At 48.5% G+C, this 20,327-nt stretch overlaps 1 protein-coding gene across 3 annotated transcripts in view; it reads left to right on the top strand.

Moving 5' to 3' along the window:
* The window catches only part of EXT2 (exostosin glycosyltransferase 2), a 159,385-nt gene that overhangs the window by 109,088 nt on the left and 29,970 nt on the right, over window positions 1-20,327 (top strand). For 2 of the 3 annotated variants that reach the window (XM_008270099.4, XM_070071335.1), the window contains exon 10: window positions 5,935-6,101. In XM_008270099.4, coding sequence (XP_008268321.1) covers window positions 5,935-6,101 — 167 coding nt within the window. Of the gene's footprint in view, window positions 1-5,934; window positions 6,102-9,124; window positions 9,891-20,327 lie in introns of those variants that run through there. The other variant, XM_070071337.1, reaches the window with a different exon arrangement.

The raw sequence follows: 20,327 nt of genomic DNA, 5'->3' as shown, positions 1-20,327 counted from the left end.
GTTGGTTTTTATAAATTCAGCAACACATGTGAAAAATCGCATTTTCCAGGTTACTTTGAATGGATGCACAGTGACATTTGCCTGCCTGCCACAGACTCCCGGGATGAGACACAGCTATAGGGGTTTGCTGTTACGTGTGGAATTCAAAGGAAAAAGGAAAAGCAACCTCCTTCTAAGCGGAGCTCAAGAATTAGGGCCTGAAGATTTCTGGCTTTGACGACTTCCTTCTCATCCAGAGAGGTCACCCCCATCCATCTGTGCAGGCCTGTTCAAGTTACCAGTAGGGGAGTAGAGCCCACAGCACTTTACTGGGAGCCTCTGTGAAGATGATAACAGTCCATCGTTACTGTAGCTGTTTACTGTGTGCCTTTTCTGTCCTGGGAATAGGAGCTGTGTGAAGTGCTTTAGACAGTTTTTCCCCAGTCCTTACAACCCACCCATAAGGAAATTGTTACTGTCCCCATTTTACAAAAGTAAGAAAGATAAAACTCAGATTGGAAGAGCAGTCTGCCTAAAGGACAAAGCCACGAACGGCAGACAGAAGCACCGTGAGGTGTCTCTGGATGCGGAGCGCCTGCCCCGTGCACCGAGCCCCTGGTGCCTACCTGGGCGGCCATGTAGTGGCAGGGGAATCATCACGCTTTGTCAGCGCTCTGCTCTGGGACTGTGATGCAGAACTAGATCCTTGTCAAGGGCTCAGAGACAGAAAACCTAGGGAAGGAAAGAAAACCAACCTCCTCTTCCTCATCTGTATTCCTCTTTCCTGCCCCACACTGTCTCCTCCCTCTCCTGTTCCAGTTCTCATTTTTTCCCAACGTACCTTTCCAGAATCCCAGAGCCACGTCAGGACGCGCTGTTCTGTGCACGGCTGTCACAGCAGTGCTGGCGCTGACCGCCCGACGCGGCACTGAGGCCTTCCGCCTCTCGGAGGCCTGTCTGGCTCGAAACAGTGCAAACACGTGGGATTCCCTGCAGAGCCTGGGTCGCCAGTGACAGTCTGGCTCACCTTGTCAGAGCGGACTCGGAGCAGGGAGACGTCACGGTAGTTCTCAAAAAGCCGCGACTCGCTCTACATTTGCGTCTGCACCCTGTGTCGTCCTGCCTGGCTTCCCTCGCGCTCTCAAATCTTCCCATCAAAGACTTTACGGGGGCAAGTTAGTTCTTTATGGACCTTGTCTCGAGTGATTCCTGGGTGTCTGTAGGTGAAGAATGTGGAAAGCTGTCTGGGGCGGACAGGCTGCACACACTCCGCAAGTCAAAGTCCGGGACCCACACAGCGCAGGCGCGTTTCTACTTAGCCGCGGCAGCCAGCCCCCTCCACGCGCTGCGGAAACACAAGGCCTATCAGTTGCCTCGTGGAACTCGCATGACAGAAACTCCCCATTCTCTGTCCCATCACCGTGTGAGGGCATTCTCGGGTCTAGAGAAGCGGGGCAGGGGTTCTGTGATCACAGGTGAGCGTGGAAGGCTTGCGCTGGGGGCCTGCCCCTGGGTTGCCTTGGTGACAGACCAGCTCTAACAAGCAGCGCCTTACCACCACTTGCCAAGGGCCAAGCGAATCCTCTGTTCTGGAAACAGACACAGTCTGAGAAGGGAGAGCACGGCCCCCAGGCGGTCAGCGTCTCCAGCGTGGTGGGCAGGCCGCCCGCGCAGGGAGACGGCGTCACTCCTCCTTCCTAGCTTACGAAGCACTTCTCGGTGGTTGACGTGTTCAGGGTCCTGTGGCTAGTGAGTGGTGGACCCAGGCTCTGAAGCTGTTTCCTCTCTCTCCGTGATCTGTTACTGCCTCGTGGGATCCCTGGCCTTCTTGTTGGGGCATTTTGTTTAGTCGCTCACCTGGTTTCAAGTGGAAATCTGGCCTCAGTGAGTGTATTTAAAGTAAAAGCTGTGTGTTCTTGAAGCATTGAATGTCGGCTGATGCCGTCAGAGAGTTTGTACCGCTTTTGAGTCTGAACCAGTTTCCCTGTTGCGTTCAGCCAGCCATTGGTCATGGCTCTAACTCCAGAGGCCGTGGAGAACAAGTCCCTTTTCACCTGATAACCTGTCTGATATCCAGAGTGTATTAGTCAAGGTTCACCTAGCAGACAGAAGCCACATAGGAATTTGAACAGGAAAAATTAGCTCTGAACTTGTAACAGGATTTGTCTGCCACCCACAGAACTGCGCAGGAAGCTGCCCAGGGGGTGTGGAATTGCCTGGTAAACTGGCAGGCACTTCAGGGGAGCTCACCTGGAACCACCCTGGAGGAGCTGGGCTGACTTGCTGGTAGGGGCATTCATAGAATTCACTGGAAGCTGCCAGCAGGGGTGCTGTTAAATTCACTGGGATTGGGACCAGCGCTGTGGCATAGTGAGCTGGGCCTCTGCCTGTGGCACTGGCTTCCCACATGGGTGCCGATTAGTGTCCCGGCTGCCCCTCTTCTGATCCAGCTCCCTGCTATGGCCTGGGAAAGCAGTGGAAGATAACCCAAGCACTTGAACTCCTGCATGCTCCTGGGAGGCCCAGAGGAAGCTCCTGGCTCCTGGCTTCAGATCAGCCCAGCTTCAGCCGTTGCTGCCATTTGGGGAGTGAACCAGCAGATGGAAGACCTTTCTTTCTGTCTCTCCCTCTTTCTTTAACTCTACCTCTCAAGTAAATAAATAAAATCTTTTGGGATGGCACTGTGGCGCAGCAGGTTAACACCCTGGCCTGAAGCGTCAGCATCCAATATGGGCACTGGTTCGAGACCCAGCCACTCCACTTCTGATCCAGCTCTCTGCTATAGCCTGGGAAAGCAGTAGAATATAGCCCAAGTCCTTGGGCCCCTGCACCCACGTGGGAGACCCGGAAGAAACTTGTGGCTCCTGGCTTCTGATTGGCGCAACTCTGACCGTTGTGGCCATCTGGGGAGTGAACCAGCAGATAGAAGACCTCTCTCTCTCTCTCTCTCTCCCCCTCTCTCTCCCTCTCTCTCCCTCCCTCCCTCTGCCTCTCCCCACCTCTCCCCTCTGTGTAGCTCTGACTTTCAAATAAATGAAGAAACCTTACAAGATAAATAAATAAAATATTTTAAAAATAAATAAATAAATAAATTTTAAAAATATTCACTGGGATTGGGGTGCGTAGACCCTGCGGGCAAGTGCCCCCAGCAGTGCTGTATACTTGCAGGAGGTTATTGCCACTGTCTGCCTGCCTGCTGGCCAAGTCCTGCAAGAGCAGGGAGTAAGGAAGGCGCACCAGGAACAGGAAGAAGCGCCCCTCCCTCCTGCTTCCTCCCAGGTGTCCCTCGTGCTCTCTGCTGACACGGCTCCACACTGTGCCAGCATCACAGCAGGCCAGGAAGCCTGGATCTGACGTGGAGAGGCAGCGGGTCGGTAGCTGGCATGCTGTTTCTTTTATTTATTTATTTATCTATTTATTTGACAGAGTTAGATAGTGAGAGAGAGAGACAGAGAGAAAGGTCTTCCTTCCTTTGGTTCGCCCCCCCAAATGGCCGCCACGGCTGGAGCTGCGCTAATCCAAAGCCAGGAGCCAGGTCCTCCTGGTCTCCCATGGGGTGCAGGGCCCAAGCATTTGGGCCATCCTCCACTGCCCTTCCAGGCCACAGCAGGGAGCTGGACTGGAAGAGGAGCAACCGGGACTAGAACCCAGCGCCCATATGGGATGCCGGCGCCGCAGGCGGAGGATTAACCAAGTGAGCCACGGTGCCGGCCCCTGACATGCTGTTTCTTTAAGCATCCTACAGGACCTGGGTTCAGGTGCCACCCTCCAGACTGTTTTCTAGAGTTGTGGCATTTCCCGAATCTCAGCAGAGTCTAGCACAGCCCTTCTGAAGGTGTGAGCCAGGTACTATGGCCATCCCTGTCCCTTTCAGGGGGCCCGGGAGCTTGAATTGTTTTCGTAATATTCCTAGGGCATCACTTCCCTTTCCCGCTCTTTGGTTCTTACAAGAGCGCAGTGGGATTCTTCCAGAGTCCACGCGATGGGGAGTGACGTCGTCACTCAGTGGCTGGTGGAATGACTGTGTGCTGTGGGTCCCTCTGCTTTCCAGTGTCCTCAGTTGGCATTTCTGATACAGTAAATGATGTGCATGTGTGTGTGTGTGTGTGTGTGTGTCATGTAAGCAGAACCTCTTGGAGATTCCCAGTGATTTTTAAGAGTATAAAGGAATCCTGAAACCAAAAGGTTACAGAACCACTGGTTGAGTAGCCAGGGCTGTGACTCACCCTGTTTTATATATTGTCATTTAATCTTGTTTTGTAAGGATTTGAGAACAGTAGATATATGACCAGAATTGTATTTTTCTACAGAAGAGAGTGGGAGGAAAACAAGAATAGGGATGATAGCTGGAGGCAGTTGTCAAATATTCCTAGTTTTGTTCCAGTTCTCTAAAAACACAGATGCAATTCTCAAAGCAGTGGCTGGTACAGGTCCTCTATCATTTATTAGCTGTGTGTCACTGGGCAAGTTACCTAACCCCTCTGAGCCATGCGATTTCCACTTTGTAAATAGTTCCTGCCCTCTAGGGCTGTCAGGAGGATTGAATGGCAGTGCATCCGTAGAGTACGGAATATGCTTATTCTCTCCCTCTACTTATTTGTTTCCTGAGAAAAAGGGACTTAAAACTCATAGATCATGCAGAAATCAGATCTCCAGTCTCAGTCATGTGCCCATGCCTTTATTCCAAAGATATTTATGGATGGCATGCCAGCAGGGAAGCTGGAATTAGCTGTTGTTGAATGGAATGCACCGGCCCCTGGGATCCATTTCTTTGGTCTCTGGTTCAGCCCTTTCCCAAGGGGTGCTTCTGTTGGCATTGGCCCCCTTTTTAAGGCACTGTGCACATGTCTTCTGTAATCACGGAGCCCCTCATTCGCACAGAGCCCTTCCAAGACTGAGGGAGCACCCGAGGACAGCACTGGGAAACAGGCAGAGGTGAGCTCTCTTACCTGCCGTCAGCTGAGACAGCCTTTTCTCCTTTTGACTCTGCCTGGCTTACTTCTCCTTCAGCGTTGCGACAGGGTGAGCACAGCATCGGGGGGCTCTAAGGCCCACACCCGGCTCTCCTGTTCTCACTTGACAAAGGTGTGAAGAGCAGACTTTCCCTGTGGGGGGCCCTGAGGTCTACAGACCTGGGTGCTATTATGCCAAGGGGGTGTTAATTTCATGCTGTGCTAAATGCAACATTCAAAAACAAAGAAGCTGCGGTTAAATGGCCCCAGTCATTTTAAAGTAGGAGGGGGGGAGCCGGACGGCAAGTCACGGGGGCGGGGCGGTGTTGCTTTGGCACACTTGGAAATCCCACATAATTGGACATAGAAATCTGATATTTACTCTGTAAATTGGTCGTGATGAGAAACCGAACCTAGCGAACCTGGGGGAGGGGATAAAGTGCCAGGTTAAGAAAGCCACACTCATTCAGTGAACGTCCTCTTTGGGGGGGGGGGGCTTAGCAGCACGGACCGCGGACGGTCCTCGCACTGTGGGGGTGGGCACGGCGGGCAGCGTCTTCAGCCTGTGCTCTGTGTCCTGGCCCGGCTGCAGGTGTGCCAGCCTGAGCGTCTTGCAGAGTATTTACCGGAAGTAGTTGCATTCTGACAGCAAAGCCGTGGTCCTGAGAACGAGGTGTACCACTCTCTTCTTCCTGTCGCCGTGGGCTTGGCCCAGTCATTTTGCTTCTCTCTGCCTCTCAGTTGGGAGTGGAAGCCACTTAATTCCTTCTGTGGTAAGACAGCAGTGAGAATTAATCGTGTTGTGAGGTTCTAGAGAGGTGTGAGTGTGTGTGTGTGTTGCCATGGAAACGCGACATTCGCACCGCAGACTCACTCCCTGGATATGATGAGGGCCGGGGCATCGGTTGACTCTGGCGTCTCATTTGGGGCACGATGCCTTCACCACCACGTCATCTCTCGGGCGGTGGGAGAGTAGTAAGTACCTTGTTTGTCCTTTTTCCAGAGTCTCTCTGGCCCAAAATCCGAGTCCCGTTAAAAGTCGTGAGGACCGCTGAGAACAAGCTGAGCAACCGCTTCTTCCCGTACGATGAGATCGAGACGGAGGCCGTGCTGGCCATCGACGATGACATCATCATGCTGACCTCCGACGAGCTGCAGTTCGGCTACGAGGTAAGGAGCGCGCACGCAGTATGTTTACGTGTTTGCCGTGCGCTGCCAGCCACGGCTTGTCTTTCCTAAAACAGAGCGTTCCATTGCCCTCTGTGCACTCCCAGCGTCTGAAATCTCCTGGCAGAGCTCGGAAGCCAGGCCTCCGCGGGTGAACCATGGGAACCTTCTCCCATAATGCTAACTGTGCGCGCCCCCGGTCTGGGGAACTCCCAGGGAGAGTCCCAGGGGACATTTTCCAAAGCGCATCGAGAGCATTTAACAGGCACTTAATCGATGTCTCCTCGGATAGCACGTCCCCTGCCTTGAGCAGCTGGGGCAGCGCAACAATAAAAACATCAGTCAGCGCCGAGGCCGGCGGCACTGACAAACAGAAAGCAGGCCCTGCTGATGGCTCTCCTGGCCCTCGGAGTTTGAAGCGGAGGGGCCGGCTGCCTGTCTTCAGGGAGAAACAGTCCCTATCACCGTTCATTCACTGTGGCTGATGGATTAGGCTGGGTTCAGGGGTTAAGTATGGAGACCAGGAAAGGTCTCCCCAGGGGAAAGTGCCAGAGCCCGGGCCTGGTGAAAAGCACTAGGAATTGATGAGGCCTGTCAGGGAGGATGTCCACGAGATGCAGGATGGCGACAGGCAGGGGCCCGCGGCGGCAGGGCGGAACGGCGGGATCAGACCGAAGGCCAGCGAGTGTGAGAGCCACAGTCAGCCACCGCCGGCGCGGAGCGGACCCGAGAAACCGCCCCCCTCGGGCTGCCCTGCCCTGGGAAGGGAGGTGACCATTTTACTGACGTCACGCAGAATGTGTTGCCTTTGGAATTCCTAAGAAATCGTGAAATTGTAGTAAATGAAACTGTATCTGTCACACATTCAGACTCTTAAATTGAGGTGGCTTTTAAGGGGAAGAAATAATCACACCAGCACCATCACCGCAATCACCAGCAAAAGTCAGGCGCTCAAGTTTTCGCAGTGTTTTTCATAGAGCTCTCTCTGAGTGTCGAGGAAGCTGTTACATGGTAGACTGTTGGGTGAGACTTAGGTTGATGTCGCTGCTGGCCAGTGAAAGCCATGAGAATAGCTAATGAAGCCTCCATTCATCTCTCTGGCGCCCATTCATGAGAGCTGAGTTGCACGTCACGTCTAGGGTTGTGGATGACATTTAATAAGCTGGCACTGCCAGTTTTAGGAAGGTAAATGGCCTACTTTCTTCTCTAGCTAAGTCGTGGTGCGAAAACCACTTCCTTGTCCATCAAGGTTTTTCCTCTTCATTGCATAGAATGACTTCAGACGCCACTGTGTGTTAGCGTTTGTGACAAAAGCAAGGTTGAGGTCTCCTGCGTATTGAAACCTGGGTTCTCTTTCCAACTCGAGTTTGTCCCCAACAAGAAGGAGCGTGCTTGTGAGCACGTGGAGAGCCGGAGCTGGACTGACCTCCTCTTCCCGGTGGCTGCCTGTGTTAGGTTCCACGTTATTCTAGAAAAGGAATGCATCTCAGGGGTGCGAGAGCGGGAAGCAACGTCTCGTGAATCGGTGGGAGGAACAGCTTTGACAGCCACCGCCAGTGAACAGCGCACTGCGTTCCTATCAGAGATCTGGCCCCACAACCACGGGGCGTGACTTGTTTTTCCTCACGCTATACTGAAAGGCCGCAAGGTTAGATAGTTTGCCTAACATCACAGAGCCCGTAAGGGGAAGAGTTGAGACTTCAATCCAAGTTTCGCTGCCACTGTGCTGTCCTCCCCAAGATCTGACACTGGGTGCAGTAGTCAGTGACCACCGAGCCTCCCGAGTAGCACTTGGAGCCATCCTTGTATTGTGTGCCCGTAACTAAATTCTCTCAGGGCTGCCATTGGTGCTGTACGGTCTTTGTAAAGTTGTTTTTGGCATTACTAGTATCTTTTTTTAAAAAGATTTATTTATTTATTTGAAAGTCTGAGTTACACAGTGAGAGAAAGAGGGGCAGAGAGAGGTCTTCCATCTGCTGCAGCTGCGCCGATCTGAAGCCAAGAGCCAGGAGCTTCTTCCAGGTCTCCCACGTGGGTGCAGGGGCCCAAGGACTTGGGCCATCTTCTACTGCTTTCCCAGGCCACAGCAGAGAGCTGGATAGGAAGTGGAGCGGCTGGGTCTCGAATTGCTGCCCAGATGGGAGGCCGGCACTGCAGGTGGTGGCTTTACCCACTATGCCACAGTGCCGGCCTCACATTCTAGTATCTTAATTATTCCAGTCACAGTTCTGTTATGACATGTGAAAGAGACTGCTGCTTTTGCTAGTTAGGAGGGACTTTTCTCTCCTGCAGAGGGCACTTAGTTTGGCATTAATCCAGAAGAGCAGAAGATGATGGTTCCCTGAATTCCTGCTTTTTTTAAAAAAAAAAAAATTTATTTTATTTATTTGAAAGACGGAGTTACAGAGAGAGGTAGAGACAGAGAGAGAGAGATCTTCCTTCTGCTGGTTCACTCCCCAAATGGCCACCATGACCAGAGGTGAGTCTGTCCGATGCCGGGAGCCAGGAGCTTCTTTCGGGTCTCCCACATGGATGCAGGGGCCCAAGAATGTGGACCATCCTCTGCTGTTTTCCCTGGTGCATTAGCAGGGAGCTGGATCAGAAGCGGAGCAACCGGAACTCAAACCACTGCCCATATGGGATGCTGGTGCTGCAGGCCTGGGCTTTAACCCACTGTGCCACAGCGCCAGCCACCTGAAATCCTGTTTCTATGCCAATGCCCAGGTTTACAGGAATTGGGAGCAGACTTAAACTGATTGAATAAGTGAATTAATTAGTTAATAAAAATATACATTTCAGGGGAGTTATGTTGGAACCTAGATCTGCTTTTTTGTGGCTTTTATCATAGTCTGTTGGGATTATATCTATATTGTTCACTCCTGTCGTCCTTTGACACTCAGCTCGGTGTTGCCATATCAGAGAAGTTTCTGAAAGTTCCATCTAGTACAGTCAGAGCATTCGGTACCTTTGTGCAGTCAAATCATTGATTATGAGTTATGTTATTTAGTATCTTCTCTTTCTTATAGAATGTGATCACCATAGGGCAGAAACCCTGGCTGGCTTCTTCGTTGGTATCTGAGCCTCACCCAGTTCATTACATTCAACAGTTACTGAGTAATATTTGATGAGTGAATAATCTCCACCGTGGACATGCACAGGGAAGATGTGAAACAGATCATGGTGGCCTGCATGCCCTTCCACTTTGCTGTGATAAGCAATCTGGGCACAACCATGTTGAAAGGTTTGGAGTTTAAAATGTTAAACATGTATCTACCATTTGAGCCAGCCATTCTTCCTGTGGGCGTTTACCCTAGAGGAATAAAAACGTAACGGCTACACAAACACTTATACGCTGATATTTTTAACAGTTCTTGTTTTAATGGCCAAAAACTGGAGGGAAAACAATGCCTATCAACGCGTCCATGAATGAACAGTTGTGGTACATCCATGCAGCTGTAGAACACAACTCTGCGATGAATGAAAATGAGCTGTTGGTCCATGCAGGACTGCGCATGTTTCTCAGACTCACTATGCTAACTTAATGAAGCAAGATGAAAAGAACACGCTTTGTGATTCCATGTACATAGGACATTTTATCCCCTAGTGATGGAAGGGCCAGTGGTTGCCTGGAGAAGAGGTGCAAAGGGTTGGACTACGAAGGGCAGCCAGGAAGAATAACAGGGGGGCTCGGAAAGGCTTTAGGGGAAATGGGTACATTTATCCTCTTACTTGAGGTGATGGCTTTACTGATGTACACAGATGTCAAAGTGCATTAAACTTACACACTTTAAATAGGGTCGGTTTTATCGTTTATCAGCTGTATTTCAAAAAAACATAAAAGTAATATTTTTGCAGTAGCATAAAAATGAAATACTTGAAAATTTTAACAAAATGTTAAATTACTTTCGGTGGAACCTACACATTGCTGAGGGAAATTGAAGTACAACATCAAACTTGGAAAGACGTGCTATGCCTATGGACTTACCGTGGTTAACGTGTGAATTCTCTCCTGATCGTTCTGTAGACTCAAAGCAATCGCAGTTGCAATCCCAGAAGACTTTTTTGTTGTTGGGACTGACAAGCTAGTTCTAAATTTGTAATAGGAATACAACAGATCTGAAAAAAATCCAAAGCAATTTTGAAAAAGAACAAAGTTACAGAATTTACACTATCTAAAGTCTTCCTGTAAAGCTACCCTAATCAGGATATGTGGTATTTGGGTAAACTTAAGCACATAGGTCAAGGATAAAGAAAAAAGGGTCCATAAGTAGGCCACACCTGGACGAGGGAGCTTTAAAAAGTTAATAGAAAATGGAATTAAAAGGTAAGGCAGGGGGCTGGCGCTGTGGCATAGCGGGTAAAGCTGCTGCCTGCAATGTCAGCATCCTATATGCCTGCTGGTTCGAGTCCCAGCTGCTCCACTTCCAATCCAGCTCTCTGCTGTGGCCTGAGAAAGCAGTGGAAAATGTCCTATGTCTTGGGCCCCTGCACCCACGTGGGAGACCCAGAAGATGCTCCTGGTTTCAGATCAGCGCAGCTCCAGCCATTGCAGCCATCTGGGGAGTGAACCAGCAGATGGAAGACTTCTCTCTCTCTCTCTCTGCCTCTGCCTTTCTGTAACTCTGACTTTCAGATAAATAAATAAATCTTTTTTAAAAAAGATAAAGCAGGAGCACTGGGGAGTGTCTGCAATGACTGGGTTCCTGGCTCGGCTGGGGCTGCGAGCCAGGAATTCATTCCAGGTCTCCCTTGTGGGTGGCAGAGACCAAAATACTTAAACCATGATCTACGGCCTCCTAGGATCTGCATTTGCAGAAACCTGAAATTGACAGCACAGCTTGGACCTGAACCCAGGCATCTGACAAGGGATGCAAGCATCCCAAGGAGTGCCTTAGGTGCTTCACTGAACATTCCCCCTAACCAGGAACTCTCCAAAACTCTTTTGTAGGGTTAGTTAATTTTCAACCAAGGAGGCAGCCCAGTCAGTTCAATGTAGACAAAACAAACAGCGTTTTCACTGAACAGTGCTGGAACAAACTGATAGCCATATGTTAAATATATATATTATCTATTATCTATTATATGTATGACCCTACCTCATAATGTATAGAAAATTTAACTCAAAATGGATCCTAGTCCTGAATGTAAGAACTAAAAGTATAAAACTTCTTGAAGAAAGCCTTTATGTCCTTGGGCTAGACAGTATTTCTTAATTAGGTCTCAAATTGTATGACTTATAAAAGAAAAAAAAATAGATCAGTTGGTCTTCATCAAAATTAGCAACACTTGGAAAAAAAGACACTTCTAAGAAAATGAAAAAACAAGTCATAGACTGGGAAAAGTATTCTCAAAGCATGTATATGATAAAATCTTATGTATCAGCTCTTTGTTACTACAGCAAAATGCCTGAGATAAGCTACTTATGAGTAATGAGGTTCAAAGCCAAGATGAAGTGTTCCCATTGATTTGGCATCTGATGAAGGTGGCAGATTGCAGTGTGGAGCACATGTGGAGGCAGGGGTCACATAGTGAGTCAGGAAGCAGAGAGGCTAAGCCCAACTTGGCTTTTATAACCAACCCTCTACCTATACCATCTTCTGATCACATGTCCCTGTGACCTGAGGACCTCCCACTAGGCTCACCTGCTAGACACCATATTTCGAGGAAGTTGCCATGCTCTTAGTACTATTGAATTATGACTTGCGTGTGTTCAGGAGCCAAATCATGTTCAAACCCTAGCATCTGGTATACAGAATATATAAAGAGATGTCATAACTCAGTGATGAGAAAATAAGCCAAGAAGAAATCGTCAAAACGTTTTAGCAGCTACTTCATGAAGGAAGATGTAGAACAACAAAAGCAAAAATAGGCCAGTTAGGATTGCATCCAACACAGTCAGTGAAACACCAGAGTGGAAAGACGGCCCACAGATGGAGAGAAAGTATTTGCAAAATCTTACATCGGGAGATGAGCTCATACCCAACTTGTATCTGAACTACTTGCTGTGGTTTGGATGTGGTTTGAATGTGAACCCCAACTATTGGTGTGTTGGGAACTTGATCCTGGGTGTGTCAGTGTGGGAAGAGGTGGGGCCTGGTAGGAGGTCTTCAGACCATTGAGGGAGCTGTCACAGGACCCCTGAGCTCTTGGGAGAGTGGTTACAAGAGTGAGCCAAGTCCTGAATCGTTTTTCGGCTTCCTGTTTCGAGATGTGGCCTTTTCCTTCCACGTGTACTCTTGCCATTGTGGTGATGACCACCGAAGGGTCCTCACCAGAGCAAAGTACCGTCAGTGCCTCACCTTGGTGGCACAAACCTCTTTTCTTTAGGAAGTTACCCCAGTTATAGCAACAGAAAGGGACTAATACTCTACACAATAAAAGAAAATAGCACAATTAAAAATTGTTATTAAAAATTAAAAATAAAATATTTTTTTTTTTTTTTTTTTTTTTTTTTGTGTGCAAAGGACCTGAGTAGACATCTCTCAAAAGAAGACATACAGGTGGCCAACAGATGCACTGAGGCCAGCATTGTGGCCCAGTGGGTTAAGCCATCACTTTCGACATTGACATCCTTATTGGAGTGATAGTTTGTGTCCCAGCTGCTCTGCTTCTGATCCAGCTCCTTGCTAATGCATCCAGGAAAGCAGCAGAGGATGGCCCAAGTATTTGGGTCCCTGCCACCCACAAAGGAGACCCAGATGGAGTTCCAGGCTCCTGGCTTTGGCCTGGCCCAGCCAGGAATAAATTAGCAGGTAGAAGATCGATCTCTCTCTCTCTCTTTATGTCACCTCCCTCCTTCTCTCTCTCTGTCACTCTGCCATTCAAATAAATAAATAAATCTTAAAATGTTCAACATCACTCATTAGAAAAATGTAAATTAAAGCCAGAATGAGCGATTGCCTCCCACCTGTTAGGATGGTTGGTAACAAAGAGATAAAATATAAGCGGATGAGGATGCGGAGAAAAAGGAACCCTTGTACGCTTGGGAATGTACAAATTAATATAGCCATCTTGGAAAACAGAATTCTAAAAGCAGAATTACCATATGGCCCAGCATTTCTAGGTACATACCCAAGAGAATTGAAATGAGTATTTTGAAGAGGTGACTGCACTCCTGTGTTTATTGTAGCATTAGTCACAATAGCCAAGATATGTAATCAACCTAAGTGTCCACTGGCATGAATGGGTGAAGAAAATGTGCTACATATGCAATGGAATACTGTTGAGCCTTTAAAAAGAAAAATTCTGGGGCCGGCGCTGTGGCACAGTAGGTTAATCCTCTATCTGTGGTGCCATCATCCCATATGGGTGCTGGTTCTAGTCCCAGCTGCTCCTCTTCCAATCCTGCTTTCTGCTGTGGCCCGGGAGGGCAGTGGAAGATGGCCCAAATCCTTGGGCTCCTGCATCCACGCAGGAGACCGGGAGGAAGCACCTGGCTCCTGGCTTCAGATTGGCGCAGCTCCAGCTGTTGTGGCCATTTGGGGAGTGAACCAACGGAAGGAAGACCTCTCTCTGTCTCTCTCTCTCACTATCTGTAACTCTACCTGTCAAATAAATAAATAAAATCTTTAATAAATAAGTAAATAAAAGAACAATTCTGTCACTTGCAACCCATACGTGAATCTTAAGTGAAATAAACCAGGCACAGAAAGACAAATACTGCATGAGCTCTCTCACAGGGACTCCAAACCTTTCAGCCCCGTAGAAACAGGTAGTGAAATGGAGGTTGTCAGAGACTGGGGGCCAGGATGGGGAAAGGAGAGAGGTTGGCCAGAGATAAAAAGTTTTAGTTGGACAAGAGGCATAAGTTCAGGTGATCTGTGACACAGCAAGATGACTGTAGGCAATTATAATGTATATAATTAAATTTAACTGTTCCGACCACAGAAAAGTAAATATGACAGGTAATAGGTATATCAGTTAACCTGATTTGCTCTTCCACAATGTGTATTTGGGTCAAAGCATCACAAATACACAGTTAACTTTTTTTTTAGGATTTATTATTTATTTGAAATGCAGAGTTACAGAGAGAAGGAGGAAGAGAGAGAATCTTTTATCTGCTGCTTCACTCCCCAGATGGCTTCTATAGCCAGTGTTGGGCCAGGTCAAAGCCAGGAGCCAGGAGATTCCTTGGAGTCTCCCATGTGGGTACAGAGGCCAAGGACTTAGGCCGTCTTCCATTACTTTCCCAGGCACAATAGCAGGGAGCTGGATCAGAAGTGGAGCAACTGGGACTCAAACCCATGCCCAAATGGGATGCCGGCACTGCAGGCCATGGCTTCAACCCACTATGCCACAGAATTGGCCCCTACAGTTATTAATTGTCAGTAAAAATAAAACTTTTGAAAGCTGAAAAAAGAAAGGATTGAATAGAGGGAAAAAGAATATACTGAGTAAAAGTCATTGCATGAAACATTTAAAAAATATAGAGATGCAAAAGAACATGAAAAAATTCTGGACATCATGATCGCTGGAACAATCCTAAAATAAAAGCACCGTGGGCTACCACCATATACCCTGCAGAACGACTAACTGAAATGAGCAAGTGTGACCACACTGAGCACTGGTGAAGCCCTGGAGCCTCACTGGTGGAAACGTGGACTGGTGCCACCTATTTGGCAAACAGTTTGGCAAGTGGTTTTAAAGCTAAATATACACCTCTGCTATGAGGCAGCTTCCAAAAGAAATGAATGTGTATGTCTGCACAAAGACTTGCACTCAAGTGTGCAACACCTTACTCATAAGATCCCTGAACTAAGAACTGGTAAATGGGAAACCAGAGTGAACCACTGCCCCAGAGAACCATCGGCAATGAAAGAAACTAGGGGCCGGTGCCGTGGCTAAATAGGCTAATCCTCCGCCTTACGGCGCCAGTACCCCAGGTTCTAGTCCCGGTCCGGGCACCAGATTCTGTCCCGGTTGCTCCTCTTCCAGGTCAGCTCTCTGCTGTGGCCCGGGAGTGCAGTGGAGGATGGCCCAAGTGCTTGGGCCCTGCACCCGCATGGGAGACCAGGAGAAGTACCTGGCTCCTGCCTTCAGATCAGCACGGTGCGCCGGCCCCAGCGGCCATTGGAGGGTGAACCAACGGCAAAAGGAAGACCTTTCTCTCTGTCTCTCTCTCTCACTGACCACTCTGCCTGTCAAAAAAAAAAAAAAAAAAAATAGGAATGCGCACGGCAGCCTGTGCAAGTTCCAGAAGTGTTGTGCTAAGGGAACAAAGATGCGGAAGACTCCTCACTACAGGGTTCCAAGAATGTGAATTCTAGAGTAGAAGAAGCCACATTGCCAGGGCCAGGGGGATGGCACTGACAGCACAACAGCAAGAAGGAGCCTTTCAGGGGATGGAACCATTCCAGGCGATCGCGGTGCAGCTTGTATGAGAGCTTCAGGCAGTCGTAGACAGATGGAATTAAAAGAACAGTTGACTTTGGTGTAGAAAACTTTTGAGATCTGTGCAGTTTTCCACTAATACTCACTTTTCGTGAGCTTTTTGAAGACCCCTCATATAACTGTCTGCACTTGTCACAGCTCATGCACTCGCACACCTGAGATTAATGATTGTGAATTTAAGTAAACTGTATTCCAACACTGAAAATGTTGGTGGGAGACAACTCCGAGTGGTGCTTCAGGGGGATCTGTAGCATCAGATGTTCCTGTTAGAAAAAGAATGGTCTAAAAACAATGGCCAAAATGTTCATTGCATTTGAGAAAACTAGAAAATGAAGAGCAAATTAAAGCAAGTAAAAGGAAGGAAATACAGAAAGGCAAGTGCTAAAATCAGTGAAGTTGAAAAACAGACAAATAACATATCTAAAAGCTGGCTTTTTGTAAAGATCAACAAACTTGATAATTGCTAGGTATGTGTCTGTGTGTGTGAGAGAGAGGGAGAGAGAGGTTATCAGGAATGAAAAGAAATTCTGGAAGGGTTGTCTTACAGGCAGGTCTTAAAAACGTGGAAGAGAATATGATGAAAATTTATATGAAATGGAAGAAAATTGTGATTTACACAAATTGTACAAATATGAGGGAAACACTCTATTAAAGAAATTATAATATTATAAAAGTCTTCCCACATAGAAAACTCCAGGCCCAGGTGGTTTTACTGGTGATTTCTTAAAGAAAAACTGATAGTTTCAAGTTGGAAAGAAACTTGGAGATGGTCAGCTTGCTCACACGTGCATAAGGCCCATTCAGGCCTCAGCTGGATGAGGTGGATAAGTGACGTGCCCGGTGGCACCAATGGGCAGTGACCCCTGTTAGTGCTGCTTGCACATGTCATCCCTCCCAGATGGACGTCACTGAGTCAGTCATTCTTGATGTTTGCCTCTATGCCATTCAAACCCATTTGTTAAAATTTCTCTTGGTGAAGAAAAGCAACGAGGCTTTTTTCAAATTCAAGTAAGAATCTGTATCAGGAAAATGGAATCCTCTTCAGTATTTTCAGGAGGATGAATTTTTTTTTTAATCTTTTATTTAATGAATATAAATTTCCAAAGTACGACTCATGGGTTACAATGGCTTCCCCCCCCATACTGTCCCCAGGAGGATGAATTTTAAGATGGGAAATTCTATAATGCACAAGGATCAGAGAGTGGAAAATGAGAAAGGAGAAGGCTTTTTTTTTTTTTTATGCACAAGGAGATAGTAAATAACTCCTGGAACCACCTGCCACCCCTAAGAGGGGAGGAGCAAAGGAAATCAGGGTGGGTAGGGGGTAGGGGTGCTTAGAACCTAGCAGCTTGCAGGAGGGTCCCCCACTGGTGGGCTTAGGAGGGCTGAAGGGGGAGCCACTGATTGGCCATCGCTCTGAGGCTGATCGCCTGCTGCAGCTGGGGTTAGATGCCACCCAGGCTGGCAAAGGGAGTAATACCTCTCCACTTCCTGGTCTCCAGTCTCTTCTTAGGCCCCCTCTTGACAGAGCCCAGCAGGAAGCCACTGGCGGGGTTCAGGCGGGGACACGGAGGGGGATCCTGGCGCCGGCTGCGAAGCTACTGCTATCCTTTATGCACACACAGATCCTTCACTCTCTCCCCAGAAAGGTCTTCATGCTCATAGTATCAACCTCTAGACAACTGGAACTCCGACTTTAATTTAGCCCCAATTCTTCTTGAATATTTCTGTAACTTAAATTCCCATTCTGGGTAAGATTGAGTAAACACATTCCACCCTGTTCGTGCTAACTATAGCTAGAAGTCCTGGAGAAAGTACTGACTGATGGAAGATTCTGGGTGGCTGGTGTTGGGGCACAGTGGGTTAAGCCACTGCTTGGATGCCTGCCTTCCATATCAGAGTGCCTGTTCAGGTCCTGGTTCTGCTTCTGACTCCTGATTCAGCTTTCTGCTCTCACGCCAGGGAAGGCAGCGGATGCTGCTCCTGCCACCCACATGGGAGACCCAGATGAGGCTCCTGGCTTCAGCCTAGCCCGGCCCTGGCTGTTGCAGCCATTTGAAGAGTGAGCCAGTGGATGGAAGATCACTCCCTTCATCTCCTCCTCTCTCTCTGCCACTCTGCCTTTCACATAAATAAATAAATCTTTAGAAAAGAGGAAGGAAAGGAAAGGAAGAAGGAAGGAAAGAACTTAGAAGATGCTGATGATGATTCCGAAAGGTAGAAAAAGAAGACAGACTGGGGATCTCGAACTTGAGGGGACCCAGCGATGAAGTCCCTTTGTGTTATTTTTCTTTTAGTTCTTCATTTTCCTTCCCCCCCACCCCTTGTATATCCCAGCTTCAGTGCTGGAGAAGACTTTAACCTTAATAGGCAAGATTTAGAGAAGAAGAGTGCCGGCGCCGCGGCTCACTAGGCTAATCCTCCAACTTGCGGTGCTGGCACACCGGGTTCTAGTCCCAGTCGGGGCGCTGGATTCTGTCCCGGTTGCCCCTCTTCCAGGCCAGCTCTCTGCTGTGGCCCGGGAGTGCAGTGGAGGATGGCCCAAGTCCTTGGGCCCTGCACCCCATGGGAGACCAGGAGAAGCACCTGGCTCCTGCCATCGGATCAACGCGGTGTGCCGGCCGCGGCGGCCATTGGAGGGTGAACCAACGGCAAAGGAAGACCTTTCTCTCTGTCTCTCTCACTGTCCACTCTGCCTGTCAAATAAATAAATAAATACAATTAAAAAAAAGAGAGAGAGAAGAAGAAAACCCCACTTTCTCCAGCTGGAGGCCTGGGGAGGGACCTTCTTGACTGCAGCTGCTCCACTGCTGGCAGAAGCCATACCCTGCTAAAGAGATGCTGACCGCGCGCGCACTGGTCGGCCCAATCCTGTCAACTGCCCTCGCGATGCGCTACCAGGAGGCAGGTCAGAGACACGCTCCTCCCACTTCCCAGGCTGCCCAGTGACACCGCAGGCTGGAGCCATCCCTGCCCTGCCCAAAGTGGACATCAGCAAGGAGGCTGTGGGTCAGCGTCCCGTCAGCCATCCCCAGCCTGCACCAAGCACAGGCAACAGAGGCAGCTCCTCTTCCTTCCCACCTGGAGAGTGGAGGGAGGGTGGTGGAAAGCAGAGAGCTGGGAAAGGATCCCTGGAATCTGTGGGAGGTCCTGGCCCCCTCCCCCGCCCTCCCAGAGCAGCCCAGGCTTGGAACTGACCCAGATCAGCAGCAGAAGCCTTGAGCAGTAACGGGTGGGGGCAATGCGCAAGTCTCATGTTTGCCTCCATGCAGACCAGAGTAACACTGTAAAGACTTGGAAAACGAAACTGATATTCAGTCCACAGCCAGGCCATGTGTTCTGGGTCTGAGCTGCTTGCTAAAATAGGAACCAGCGTCCCCAGCAGTTCTAAAAATGCTCCAAAATTGCTCACACTGGGAACCAGGAGAGGTGTAACTTTAAATGAGAAAAGATAATTAACAAGTGCCAACACCATGATGACACAGATGCTGGAGTCTGAAACAGCTAGCACCTAAAGATGATCTTAGACGCAATTATGTTGAAATAGTTGAAAAAATGCAAAGTCTCAGCAAAGAAACAGAGTGGAAACTTCAGAACTAAAAATTATTATAATACCCAAAATTGAGAACTCTCTGGGTGGGCTTAGGAGAAGAATGGAGATTGTGGGAAAGAATTGGTGAACTTGAGGATAAATTAGTAGGAATTACTCAATATGAACAACAAAAGAAAATAGATTGAAAAAAATGAAAAGAGCCTCAGGAGCCTGGTGAGACCATCACAAAACATTTAATATTTGTGGTCTTCAAGTTTCAGAAAAAGAATGCTTGGTGATAAAGCATTCAAAGAAACAAGAGCTGAAAATGTCCAGAATTTGACAAAAGACATAATCTAATAGACTCGAGAAGCTGATGAAACCACAGCCAGCCAAGAGTAACTGTAAGAATAGATTACAGCAGCACCCAGCATTTCACATAGGAACTGGAGGCCGGGGTCGTTGCACAGCAGGTTGCACTGCTGCCCTTGTGACACTGGCATCCAATATGAGCTCCAGCTGCTCCCCTTCTAATCCTGCTCCCTGCTGATGGGCCTGGGACAGCAGTGGAGGACGGCTCAAGGGCTTGGGTCCCTGCCACTCACATGGGAGACCCAGAAGAAGCCCCTGGGTCCTGGCTTCTGTAGCAGCCATTTGGGGAGTGAACCAGTGGACAGAATTCTCTGTCCTTGACTGTCTCTCTTTCTCCCTCTGTAACACTGACTTTCAAATAAATAAATCTTTTAAAAACAGTAATTGGGAGGGAAGAGGAAAATAAATTGGTTTGTGTGTGCAAATATATATAAAGAAGAAAACAGGAGCTGCCACATTCCCTGCTACCATGCAGCTTCCCCTCCCACTCCGTCCCTTGTCCCCTCGGTCCTCAGCCAGCTCCCTTGCTTGCCGACTGCCAGCTCTGTTTCTTTAATGCCTCAGCCTTTCCATCTCTTCCTGTGTCAGTTTTGTTAAGTTGTGTTTTTCAAGGAATTGTTCAGTGTTTCCCACTTGTAAGATGTGTTGGTAGAAAGTCGCTCGTGGTACTCTCTTGTTGTTTAAAGACTGTTGGAATTGGGAAGATGTGTGTGGGGAGCAACTGGGAGCAACTCGGACTAGACTAAGTTACTGGAATTAAGACTTATTCTATGCATCTGCTCTCCCACAATATGGCGCTGGGAGAGAAGAAAACAGCTTCTACACAGCTGCCTCCAGTTCAGCTAATAAACTGTAGGACTTGCTCCTGATTGGAGGAGAGCAGCATACTCGGCGTGTGGGCAGCCGAGTTGGGATTGGCAGAGGAGGACTATAAA

The sequence above is a fragment of the Oryctolagus cuniculus genome, chromosome 1 (assembly GCF_964237555.1).
Source record: "Oryctolagus cuniculus chromosome 1, mOryCun1.1, whole genome shotgun sequence".
Classification (NCBI taxonomy): domain Eukaryota; kingdom Metazoa; phylum Chordata; class Mammalia; order Lagomorpha; family Leporidae; genus Oryctolagus; species Oryctolagus cuniculus.
Note: the sequence above shows the minus strand (reverse complement) of the source record. Positions and strands in the feature narration are given on the sequence as shown.